This window comes from Homarus americanus, unplaced genomic scaffold (assembly GCF_018991925.1).
Source record: "Homarus americanus isolate GMGI-L3 unplaced genomic scaffold, GMGI_Hamer_2.0 scaffold45698, whole genome shotgun sequence".
In the NCBI taxonomy this organism is placed as follows: domain Eukaryota; kingdom Metazoa; phylum Arthropoda; class Malacostraca; order Decapoda; family Nephropidae; genus Homarus; species Homarus americanus.
Window position 1 is genome coordinate 9,152,686 of NW_024735554.1, and position 13,542 is coordinate 9,166,227.

A 13,542-nucleotide genomic window follows, 5' to 3' on the forward strand; every position below is an offset into this window, starting at 1 on the left:
ATAGTAAAGATGCAGGATTATCACCATGGTAACTTTTTACACATGCGTGAACTGAATCTTCTTGAACCATCTTATACTTTCCAATTTTGAGTGTTTTTAATATATAATATTAGAGATGGAATATATTGCGTATTTTTGGTACATTTGTAAGATTTATGCTATTCTACGCTATTGCAACTTAGTGAGTGGTGAGCAGAACGACTGTCACTTGAGTGGTGGTTGGCGCAGAGCGAGTGTCACTTAACATGATAACATAAACAAATCCTATGAGGGGAACAAGGCGACCTGTCCTAAAGCACTTGCTCTTTATATCACGAAAAAGACAGTATAATTCTTGATATGGAGAACGGTGCTGACGATGGAGCAGTTTTAGCAACACTCATAAAGTGTGTAAACTTTGCTGCAGTTAAACATAAAGATCAGAGGCGAAAAGATCCAGAACAAACCCCTTACATAAATCACCCAATTGGTAAGATAAAAGTTCAATTTAAAGTAACGTTTCTGGTACTACATTACACTCCATTTCCATGACATGAATGTATAGCATGTTTCAAGTGTGGCTAACGAAAAGTAGGGTAAATAAGTCAGAGGAAAGGTGTGCTAATCCTTACCTTTTCCTCTTCACCATTGGTCAGTTTACTAGCAGGTGTTATGTGAAATTTCGGTAAATATTTACTTAAGGATATGAGTCCCTAGGGGTTGACTAACATGTTTTTCCAGTGTATTTTGGTGTTTCAAACGAATCTGACACTCATTTTGTGGCGGAAATCACATATTTTGTCCCCCTCCCCCACACACAATAATAGGGTAGAGCCTGGGAAATTGTGGTTTTGGGCTGAGGGAGAAAACGAGTCTTCTGACTAAACAAAACCTAACCGAACTCCTAGCCGGGGGCGGTAGGCCTAGTTTAAACTAACCTAAATGTTTCAGTAGTTAAAAACTTTGGGGCGTGCCATATCCGAAAGTACAATACCTTAGTTAGAAGTGGAAGGACCAGGGATACTTAAGAATTGGATAGAATAATCGTCTTTCTCGTGTAACTCGGCAATAAACTTACTTAAAATAATCACAGGAGCACAAACGATAACCAACCTCCACCACGGCCACTGTGAAACTGGTCAATGAAATTAAATCGTACCCAGGCTGCTTCCTTTGAAAAAAATAAAATTTGATTGGTCGAAAAAAATTTATGTGATGATATTGATACCTCATTGGTCACGACTGGATGACATCAGTCAACATTGCGCATGCGTGATTCACCGATAACATCACCTCTCAGACGAAGACTGAAAACTCCTTAAAATTAATTAAATTAAATCGTGTCGCTATTATCCATTTCCGCTATGTATATATGAGGTTCAAAATGCTCAGAATAGCGAGATCTACATGTACTGTATCAGTAATTTATAACTTTCGGGGGCACATGTCCGAAAGTAAAGTAATATCCAAATTTCTACCCCTGTGAAATGTCAACCCATTTTTTCCAACAGTATCAATAAAATGGAGCAAAATGCAAGTGACAGCTAGCAATATCTTTATTTTAAGCTACATATATTTATACCAGTGTAGCAAACCAGAAGTACCTGTATACGAAATGATAACTGCGCATGCGTGGTTGATGACGTCACAGCATAGAACCTAATACAACCTGACCTAATAAACCCAATAGGTTGGGTTTGTTAGGTCAGGTTCTATGCATTATCGTGTTAATATAAGTGTTAAACAACTTACCTTAATATTGAGGTTGATATATGGCGAGGAGGTGCCGTTTCGTACACTTTTGGTCCACTACACCGGTAATCAACCAGCAATAACCAAAATCACCTACCACCACTTGTAAGTAGTGGGAGGCACATTTTTCCCAACAATATCAATAAAATGGAGAAAAATTTAAGTGACAGTAGCAATCTCCTTATTTTAAGCAACATATATTTACCGTATACAGGTACTGTAATCAACCAGCGATAACTAAAATCACCTACGTACTGTCGATAATTTTAGCAGAGTTGGGTCTCGTGGCGTCTGTTTAGATGTCCAGAACAGATGTTTTTTGGTTTTGCACATGGCCGAGCATGCGCAGTATAGCAGCGAGATAGAAATTTTAGGGGTAGAAATTTCACGTAACACCGGTCGGGAGATTGGTCATTTCTGTGTTACACAATGTTGACAAGGGTAATGCTGTGGGTAATACTTTATGATGGTTATGCATCTTAACCAGTAACTTGAGAAAATATTTGACACACTTAATGAGAGTGGTCAAGTCTTAGCACCAACTTAAGGAATTCTCCATTGATGATATAAAACATTTCTTACCTTGAAAAAATGTCAAAAAAGGGTATGAAGAATATTCCTTTGCAGTTCCCCTGGAGATGAAAAACATAAAAAAATGAAAAAGTGAAAATATGCAAAACATTTCTTTTGCATTTTTTCATCAGTTTTTTGAGGTATGAAAGATTTTATCATCTGTTGAGAAATTTTCTTATGTTGGTGCTTAGGCTGGACCACTTTCTTCAAGTACCTGTATTACAAAAAATTTTCTACCACATTAAAATCTCCCAAAATGAGAAGAAGTGGTTTTTCGTAATATATTTTTACTTTTTTGTGTCCCGAACACTACAGGTATCCTATAACCCTGTGCTGGTGATGTATCTATTGACTACATCCAGGGTACTTCCAAAAACACACAAGCCACTGTTACATTAGTACACCTGTATATGATTTATTGATGATAGAATCACCTAACCTAACCTAGGTTAGGTAGATATTGTTAGCTTTATTTATTTCTTGTCTGATAAATCATATAATGTAGCTGTCACAGGCAAGTCATAGTGTACAGTATATTCAGGACAAAAAAAATTAAAATATTCACAAAAAATTATTCATACCTGTTTTGGGGGACTTTTCATGAGGTAAGAAAGCATTTAACATTTATAAAATAATTTCCTGTAGTTGCTAGTTAAGGAGTTGAACCATTGTAGAGTACTGTACTGAACTACCGGTATACTATTACCATTCTCTGGAATATGGACTTCATTAACTATCATCTTTAGAATTCTCTATAAAGGAAAACCTCTTTCTTACCTCGAGAATATCTCAAGACAGGTGGGGGAATTACAACTTTCACAAGTGTATTTTCCCGAGTTCTTGTTGTAAATATGGTCTGTTCACAGGAAGACATAAGGTTACTACTTCATACACAGGATGATATAACCAGTTCCTGCTGAAAAATGAACCAAATTAACCTAAGCAATAAAACCAGGAGAGTCCATGTTAACCAGCTATCTAAAGAAAAATCTGTATAGAACAAACTTATTTCTTTCCTCAAGAATAACCCAAATTTGTAGAAAATTTGGTAGAAGAATTACACTTCATGTATTTTAGTTTTAATTTTTCCTGTAAGTAAAGACACTTTAAATATCTTGGCTCAGTTTTCACTTTTTTAGCATTCTTAATCCTCATCCCACAATTTCCCTGATATGTTTCATGCCTTCCCTTTACTGTATTATTAAGTGATCATTAACTGTTGTAAGCTGGGAATAGAAGAAAATATGAGAAGTCGGTCACCCACAGGATTATGTACACCCACTAAAAAATATTCGAAACCTGTGTCATATTGTATCACGCCGTAAGGGTGCCGAATTATTTTTTAGTGGGTATACCTATAACGGTATTAAAATACAGTATATAAACTTTGAAGGATTTATGGCAGAATTCAAAGTACTGTGCTAGAGGTTGATACATACACCAAAGGTGGCCCTCACTCTATGTAGGGGGTTGTGTTCCAAAAGAAAAAAAGAGGCATTTATTACTCATATTTGATAGGGGTGCATTGCAGGACCTTTACGAACCCTACTCCCTAAAAAAAAATAATAATAATAAGTTTAACACAACCAATACAGTGGTCCCTCGATTAACGAACGGTTCAATTAACGAATTAGCTCCCATAAGGATTTTAAGTTCCATATACAAATAAATCTTTGATTAACGACAGCCTCGTGAGAAACACACTTTCTTGTGCACATCAGCTGATCGTCTAGTACGCCAATATAGTACAGTAATTGGTTCTATGTTTACATTCGTTTCCAGTGGGGTAAATATAAAAAAAGTTGTGCTCTTGAATATTTTTGCATTTTTTATATTAAAATTATTGGTCATTCTGAAATTTAGTTAACATATTGATAATATACAGTGCAGAAATTATTATGAAACATGAAGAAGGCATTACAACCAATGCACTCTTTAAAGAATATGGCATGTCATCATCGACTGCCTCTATAATCAGCTGTTTGATATGTAAACAAAGCTGCCGGGAATACGACATACACACCTCAAAGTAAGTTAAAATATAGTATTCTATTGTTTTTTATTGGACAGTATGCTGCACAGTACAGTACTGTATTTGGTTTATATTTAATGTTTTATTAATTCTATTACCGGTATACAGTACTTTGTATGTATACTTTTTCTGTGAGTTGGAACCAATTACCCAATATCCCATTGAAATAATAGATTCAGTTAACAACCGACTCTGTGGAACCAATTGTATTCGTTAATCGAGGGACCACTGTACAGTGAAAAATCTCATAATAAAATAAAAGAATCATCTGACATTCTACAGAAACTATAAATATAACTGTTATTTACTTTAATATTCACTAGCAACATCGATACCTAACCACTTAAGATCTGCCATTTTCCTTCAGGTTTGAGTCTCAGTCCACATTCCAAGCATCTTCTTTATTATTTCCAGCTGAAGAATTCTTTATCTTTTTGTTATCTTTGCTAAAAGAGATTTTAAATGCAGTACTGAGTTTATTATTGTGTTGATATTCTTAATGGCAAGTATGGTGCTCTCTCCGAGGCCACACACGCAAAACCTGCTTCACTTCATCTCAATATTTCTGTTTCTCATGTTTAAGCAGTCTCTTTCACTTCATTGATGGATAAATAGAGGGTTTAGGAGACAGTATTGTACTAGTCAAAGGTATGTACATGACAGTGCAATGGCAAATCCCCACAATACAAGATGGGATAGAAATAGTGTAGGTTAGCACACAACAATGGACAATGCAACATTGAGTGAGGGAACCTGCAGCTTGCTTCATTTAGCTACTCAGTCATCATTGCATCCGCTCCTCAAGGCCTTATGAGCCCCAACTGCATAACAGAGTCCACACTGGTGGCACCAAAGTCTTATTATACCAAGTCAACCCTATTCGAGTAGAAAATTCGTCCTTCGCCATGCTTAACGTCATCTGGTCTGCGGGGAGCTCAGTTGGCTGTCGTTGTGTGAAGGTCTGTGACAATGCCTGATAAATGCTCTGTATTTGGATGCATATCAAATTACAGACTACATGATAAAAGTTTGACATTTCATCAATTTCCAAAGGATGAAAAACAAAAAAAGTGGATTTCATTCTGCATGCGGCAGATATATAGGGTGGAACAGGAGGAAGGGCAATTCTTGAGAGCCATTGGCAGGTTTAAATTTAAATTCCCTAAAGTCTAACTTTTGGCCAGGAAACCGGATGTGGAAAGACAAGTACTGTACCTATTTTTGCTTGAAACTTGTATAGCTAGTGACCATATTGATAAACTGAAAGCCTCTACACATATATACTTGTATTCACTGATTTACTGTAAGAGCTTGGGGAGAGAGAATAATGATAATTATAATCATGAAATTTTGTTATTGTTTTCTTTAGCTATTTTATTTAATTCTTGTATTCCTTCAGCCCCCCCCCCCCCTTGTTAATAGCTAGCCCATATGCCTTTGATTACTTAATTGCTTTTACACTGATATTGGCAAAATCATGGCTAATTGAAAGATAGTGTGCCAGGGGATGAGAAAATCAGGATAGATGCCAAGAATATCTTCTCACCTGGGATCCACTACACGCCAACAACATCACATAATAAGCTCCGCCCATGCGTGGGTAGACTTGGTTTAATTAGACTGAGGGTGGCACGAGGTTCCCACATCCAACCCAGACAATTGCATAATTGCAAATTTTTCTTGCAAAAAACAAGGGAGTTGTAGAAATAGGGTCTTTGCATAATAGTAAAATTGCATTAAATGATTTTATAAAAAGCGAGGGCCACTTGTATTAAAATCATCATTGAAAGATTAAAGTGATTCATCATGTACAGTTAGATTTGTTTATTTTTTTCAAAAGCATATTTTATTGATCTCTAGCTATGGGTTATTATACATTTTTATACATTGGTTAATATAGTAGATAATCCTGAAATCATTCACTAAGCCCCTTCCCCAGTTTACTCAATCCCTCCCTATGTTACTTCCTCTGGATTTAAAACACAGTTAATGTTCTTCCAGGTAACATTCATTATTCAAATTATGACAGGGGTAGAAACACTGTTCTCACCAGTTTTTTATACAAACATGGCAGTAAAACACCGCAAGTTCATAAGTTGGCATCATCAGACAAGTGCATCTCCAGGTACACTCATCAGATCTAATACAGTACAGAGGGTCCCCAACTTACAAACACCTGCTGAAACAAACATGGTTAAACTTGAAATTTATAGTGCAGTATTTTATTTACCTGATGATTTATTTTTTACTTCACTTATTGTACTTTGTCATTCTATTTCTTCTTTTTTCTAAAATTAAGTAATTTTAGATGTACAGTATATACGAACTTAGGCTCTGATATAGTGGAATTTTAAACATTGTTCTGTAAGTACGGTATGCACATAGCAGGTGTTCTGACTTAAGAACAAATCCTATTTAAGAACGTCAAGTACAGAACCCGTTCATAACCCGGGGACCACCTGTATATACTTCTCTAAATTCAGTATTGTTTCATTGCTAACAAAATGTGCTAGATTACTGTGGATTATGTTTATCTAGTAATATGCACTAAGTTTCCTAAATCACCATATGTAATTTTTTTTTTTTTTTAATTATACTTTTCTCAGGTGTAGCAAATCTTTTGGTGGAGGGTGAAGTGAAGGATATGGCAGTATTACAAGCTGCTATTCTTCATGACACAGTTGAAGATACAGACACTACTAATGAAGAACTTGTTATGGAATTTGGGACTAAGGTAGCAGGAATTGTGGCAGAGGTAAGTGGGGGAGCACTCAGATTATTATTATTATTTATTTATTTTTTTTTAAACAATTTCATTATACAGTACAGTACAGTTTTCCCCTGCCTTGAATACAAATTGTCTAGACATTACTGACATGGTTTATACTTATTCTCATCCTATCATTGTTTCTCTAACTTACCTCACACATTTCATTTTGTAACACAAATTTAACAAAGCACCTCATTCATCTGTCTATCTCTTTATCTGTTATTAATTCCTGTCCAATACTGTATGGGGTGGATTAAGGGATACTGTACTGAAATATCAAGACAGAGAGATGGTAGAGGAAATCATGCAAGACAAGATTAAAAAAGAAATACTTAAATACAAAGTGAATCCTTGTTCTCCACATTGATTGACATTGCATCATAGCAGGTTTTCTGTGCATACTGTTAATTATTTCTACACTCTTCATCATAAGTAATCATCAATATCTATTTATGAGAGAAACCACTCCAAGCATTTGCAATGTTTGTGAATATGGTACACCATCCATATGGACAGTACTTTAATGTAAGCGATTGTGCATTGCATTCTTTCTCCTTAAAAGTGTGCTTGTTGCCGTATTCTGCAAATACACTGTACTACCATATACTGTCAATATAATGTTCAACATGCTTTGCTTATCATGTACAGTCTCGTTCAAGATTCTTCTAACACTGCTGGAGACAGCTGGCAACTCAAGGCCATTTGTTTACTATAGTACGTAGTATAATATAATACGAGACAACAAAGCCAAACCATTAATTAAGCAACGGGGAACTAAGTAACCGATCACTTTTACATTTACCCCCGGTACTCATAATTTTACAATGTACTAGTAAACTAACGGCCTTGAGTTGCTAGCTGTCTCCAGCAGTGTTCGAAGAATCTTGAACGAGACTGTACCTTAATTATTAAGTTTGAAAACTTTTTACTTGTCAATATATTTAATTATAAACTTTGAGTAACTAGTAAATTGTCATTACCCACCTAGTGTACAGTGTATGATAAATATTTTTACACATGCAGGAACTATATTGTTGTGATTTGTTTACACCACATTTGTGTGCCCTAGCAACATTTTTTTTTTTTTTTTGTAAGAAGGCTGTAGTTAACAACGAAAGGTATTTTAATGTTTTGAAAATGCTACAATTAGGTAAAACTTATTTTTGTGAGTGCTGTTAAAAAGTAAATTTTGGCAAGTTTAGCGGACACCAAGGATGTAGCTTTCAGATTGCAGTTTAGGAAGTCGACTTAACTGCCAGGTACTGTATAGGCCTCAATCAACAATTTCAGTTGAAATAATTAAGGTCGTCTTATAAGCCAGATTGACTAATAGGCTGCAATATACGGTAGTTACAAATTTGACAAGAGAGGCTGCTACAGATCATGCTATATGGACAGCTGCTATCAAGTAATTGCTGCTAACTCACGCGAGCATGGAAAATGGCTGTAAAGGTGATAATGATGATTTGTATGCATTTTATGTTTTTTTATCAATATATAAGTGCCTGTCTATTCAACAGACATATTTCCTATAATTTTTGCATTCCTTCATATCACCCATTTCTTTATACAGTGGTCCCTCGGTTAACGAACTGCCTCCCTTAAGATTCTTAAATTCGGTTAACGAACAAAAATTCGGTTAACGAATTTCTTACGAGCCGACCTCAACATGTTTTCGCTTGCACTGGCCGGTCAACCAGCTGTAGTATTAGTCCGCCAATACATAAATCGGCTCTGGGGCTTAAATTCCTTACTATTTTAGGATATATCAAGAAGTTTATACTATTCAATAATTTTAAAAGTTTAATATTCAATTTTTTAGTCATTTTAACAATTATTGAACATAATTGAAGGTAAAGTGACTAGTTTAATGCGCGGCATCCAGCCTCTTAACACAGCAAACAGGCGTTAGTCTCTCTCTGTTTTCAGTGGAGGTAACATCTTGCTTGAGACTCTCTTCAACTAAACGCTTTTTTTCTGTGTTTCCAAGCAAATTATTGGTCATTTTGAAATATATTTTACATATTGACAATATATAATGCAGTGCAGTGTTGATTTAAAGAAAATAATCTTGAAATACACCAAGAGAACTAAAATTTTATGGGTGAAATGGCACCATGGGGTGACTTCTCTTCCACCCCAATGCCTTCTCTTCTTCCTTCTCCTCCACTCCTATTCTAATTCCCATCATCATCATCCAGGAGCCTTCTACATACACACCTCAAAGTAAGTGAACTTTTCTTCCATTTTTGTTGAATTTAGGCAATTTTTGGTGAGCTGGAACCAATTACCCAAAACCCATTGAAACAATGGTTTCGGTTAACGAACAACCTGCTGGAACAGATTGTGTTCGTTAACCGAGGGACCACTGTACAGAGGAATTAATACAGGCACATGTTCTTTGTCACATCATCCATTCGATGACTTTTCCTCTTCCCACTCTTAATATTTCCACTGTGATCCCATCCAATTCTGGAGCCTTGAGTTAATATGTACAATGTTGTAAGTCAAGTGTTGACGAAAGATAAACATAGTTTGCATCATAATGTATTTTTAGTCTACTGTGTTTATAAGTAATTTTTCATTTTTTATACTTCACCCAGGTGACAGACAACAAAAACCTAGATAAACAAGAGAGAAAGAGACTCCAGATTGTGAAGGCAGCCTCAGCAAGTAAAGAAGCCAAACTTGTTAAACTTGGAGACAAACTGTATAACCTGCGTGACTTAGATCGAACCACACCACATGGCTGGACACAGGAAAGAGTAGTAGAATATTTCCATTGGGCAGCTGAAGTGGTAGCTGGCTGTAGGGGTAACAATGAGTTCCTGGAAAGAGAGCTGGACAAGCTGTTTGTCAAATGGAAAGTAGATATATAATATCAAATAGAAGGGGACTATTAGTGGTGGGTGCCTTAAGGTATCAAAACACTAAGGCCTGGGCCAGAACCCAGGGGCAAGGTGGCTAGTCTTTATGGGAATTTTTTTTTAACTGATTTGTCTATTATCACCAGTTATTTGAAATATCTGCACTTAGTAAATCTTATATTTCAAAAAATAAAAAACTTTTAACAGATATTTGTATGGTTTGATCATCTTGAAATTACATTGATTAAAGAATGGAAAATGTAGCCAGACTTGGAAATACAGTACAGTACAGTACATATGTATATTTTGGACATAGGCATCAGGCCTGTGTATCAAGATTTTCACCCACTGGTTGGAAAATTATTGGTAGTGAATGATGTGGGCTAGTGGTGCAGGGCAGATCCGGGGGACCCCTTTTCATAAGAAAATTCCAACACTATCTTTATTGCAGTATTGTACTTGGTTTTTTTTTGTACTGTATAGTAAAAAATACTGTAATTACTATTGACCTCAAAATATATTTTAATATCAAGTGCACATGGCCTCAAAATGGCCTTAAAATGCCCATGATATTGTTCAGATTAAAAAAAAAAAAATTGGGGGATTACAGCACACACTCCAAAACCCCCCAGTTGGGTGGGTTTGCTGTGCTCGTCATGTTCCCCACCCACACTTCTTGGACCGCTTCCCCAACCTTTTGATATTCCTGAATCCGCCCCTGTGGTGTTACTGTGCATATGTAATTGATGACAACTTGTGCTATGCAGTGCATGACCAGTCATTTTTCAAATAGTTGTATTTTGTTTATGATCAGTTTTTTTTTGTTTCTATAGCTAAACTATACAGAATGTCAAATTCAGTATATGTTCAAAATCCTGATAATGTATTCATTAAATTTTCACAATTGGCAAATACAAAGGTTTAATTTGGTTTTAAAATACGGTACAGAATATTGATACAGTACTGTACATATATCCCAACCTCTGCCATTTGTCAGTTATCATACATCAAATGCAAATAAAATTAAAATACGAGTTTAAAGTTTTGTTTATTCCGGAAATGTATAAGTAATAAATGGATGTGATAAATTTTAAGAAAACCTAACCAAGATACGTTAAGAAGTTAACTAAACTGACAACTTTGTAGATGCATAGATAAGGCAGAGAGGCTGCCTCACTCACTCAGTTATGGTAAAATCAGCCATTGAGTGCCATGTTTCAGGAACTGTAAATATTCGGTCTAGTGGAATTTCCTTAAAAAAATCACACACGGTCGTCACCATTGCTTATAAACAGCAATTCACCTTAGTAAGCCTTTTTCAAATACTGTACCTAAACTTTTTCTGCAGTGTTCAGTTAAAGTGATTTGTTGTTTTTAGGCACATAATAAACAATGCTATGCATAATTGTTGTAAGAAAATAATATTTAACAGCTGTTCTCCAGTAAAGCCAATCTTAATTAAACCCTTCACTACAGGGAATTTCAACATATACAAATATTTTCAGGCAGGGTGCTTAGCCTACAGGCTAAGGAGTGCATTTTCTTTAAACAGGTGAAAGAGTGTCTCAGCCACTTTTCAGTGGCTCTACATTTGCCAATATAGTGTCTCAGGCAACCTCCGATAAGCAGAGGCAGACTACAAGTAATTACAGTGGTCCCTCGGTTAACGATTTACCTTCCATAAGATTCTTAACTTCGGTTAACGAGTAATCCCTCGATTAACGAGTTTTTTACGAGCCGACTTCAACATGTTTTCGCTTGCATTTGGCGGTCCACCAGCTGTAGTATTAGTCCGCCAATACAGTAATCAGTTTTAGGGCTTAAATTCCTTACTATTTTAGTAAATATCAAGAAGTTTATACTATTCAATAATTTTAAAAGTTTAATATTCAATTTTTTAGTCATTTTAACAATTATTGAACATAATTGAAGGTAAAGTGACTAGTTTAATGCGCGGCATCCAGCCTCTTAACACAGCAAACAGGCGTTAGTCTCTCTCTGTTTTCAGTGGAGGTAACATCTTGCTTGAGACTCTTCAACTAAACGCTTTTTTCTGTGTTTCCAAGCATATTATTGGTCATTTTGAAATATATTTTACATATTGACAATATATAATGCAGTGCAGTGTTGATTTAAAGAAAATAATCTTGAAATACACCAAGAGAACTAAAATTTTATGGGTGAAATGATGCCATGGGGTGACTTCTCTTCCACCCCAATGCCTTCTCTTCTTCCTTCTCCTCCACCCCCATTCTAATTCCCATCATCATCCAGGAGCCTTCTACATACACACCTCAAAGTAAGTGTACTTTTCTACCTTTTTTGTTGAATTTAGGCAATTTTTGGTGAGCTGGAACCAAAAACCCATTGAAACAATGGTTTCGGTTAACGAGCAACCTGCTGGAATGGATTGTGCTCGTTAACCGAGGGACCACTGTATTCATCCACAATAAAACCTACAACCTCCAGACCAAAAATGTCAAGCCTAAAAATATCTAGTCACTAAAGTTCTATTATTCTCAAGTGCTCCACTTCATTAGTTAATGTACTGTCCACACCTCAGAAGCCCACTTTCAGCCCCTTGCTCTCCAAAGGCAGAATATCTGGGCAACAAAAGAAATCATAGTGAAGAATCTTCAAAGGCGCAACCTCTTCCAAAGGGTCAGCCCACCGGATCATCAAGGGGATCCTCGAGGGCTAATAGGGTGTTTGCTCCTGTCAACACTATCTCCTCAGAGTCACTGACTGATTCACAGTTAGATGGCTCTACTAAGGTTTCATAAATTTTTTCCACAGATGTTCTTATCGTTATAGTATTTTAAAAGAGGCAACAGCTTTTTCTTTTAATTATAAGTATTTTATTTTTTGGTTTTCTCTACCTACAATCATAAATCACCTGTAGTGGGCAGGGCATCAAGGATGAGGGAAATTGCGCTTAGTACATGAAGAAAATTAATTAATTACTGTAAATACTCATCCAAAAATCTACCGAGTTCATTGCCTACTTTCACATTCACAAAAAAAGTAAATTACACCATGACGCTTCAACAAAGTTGCTTTCATTGGTACCAGATGTAAAAATAAGTACTTTCTGTTTAATAAGACTGGGGCAAAGACTCCCGACTAGGAAGTTAGGTCAGGTTCAAGTAAATGTTGCCTCTTTTAACCCCTACGCCCCAGTTGACGTTCTGGAAAGTTCATCTAGGGCGCCCTGGTTGACATTCCGGAACGCGCGCCATTGTTTGAATGCCCAGCATGACTATTTGGTGGTCACGCCACACACAAGGCAGCATGGGTGGGCTTAGTGCAGTTAGTACGCATTAGCCTGTCACCATGGAGAGTCGTCCCTCAACCTCTGATGCTAAATGTAGTGTAGTTGTACTGTAGTGAAGTATTACTGGAAAATAATGCTGTGATTATGAAATAAATGTATTTCATTGTGGAATTATTTATCCGATAATTATTTATATGCATAACTTGCTCTCCCAAACACAAAGACAGCCAGACAGCTTGATGACAAACTGCGTGTGTTGCCCAAGACAGCCTGACGACAGACTGCATGTGTCGCC

At 36.2% G+C, this 13,542-nt stretch overlaps 1 protein-coding gene across 1 annotated transcript; it reads left to right on the forward strand.

Moving 5' to 3' along the window:
• The first annotated feature begins 199 nt into the window (after positions 1-199).
• LOC121871492 (guanosine-3',5'-bis(diphosphate) 3'-pyrophosphohydrolase MESH1-like) lies at positions 200-11,007 on the forward strand. Its single transcript, XM_042373869.1, has 3 exons — positions 200-469; positions 6,943-7,091; positions 9,710-11,007. Exons 1-3 carry the CDS (start codon positions 340-342, stop codon positions 9,983-9,985), a joined length of 555 nt encoding a protein of 184 aa, XP_042229803.1. The 5' UTR covers positions 200-339; the 3' UTR covers positions 9,986-11,007.
• The last annotated feature ends 2,535 nt before the right edge of the window (positions 11,008-13,542 follow it).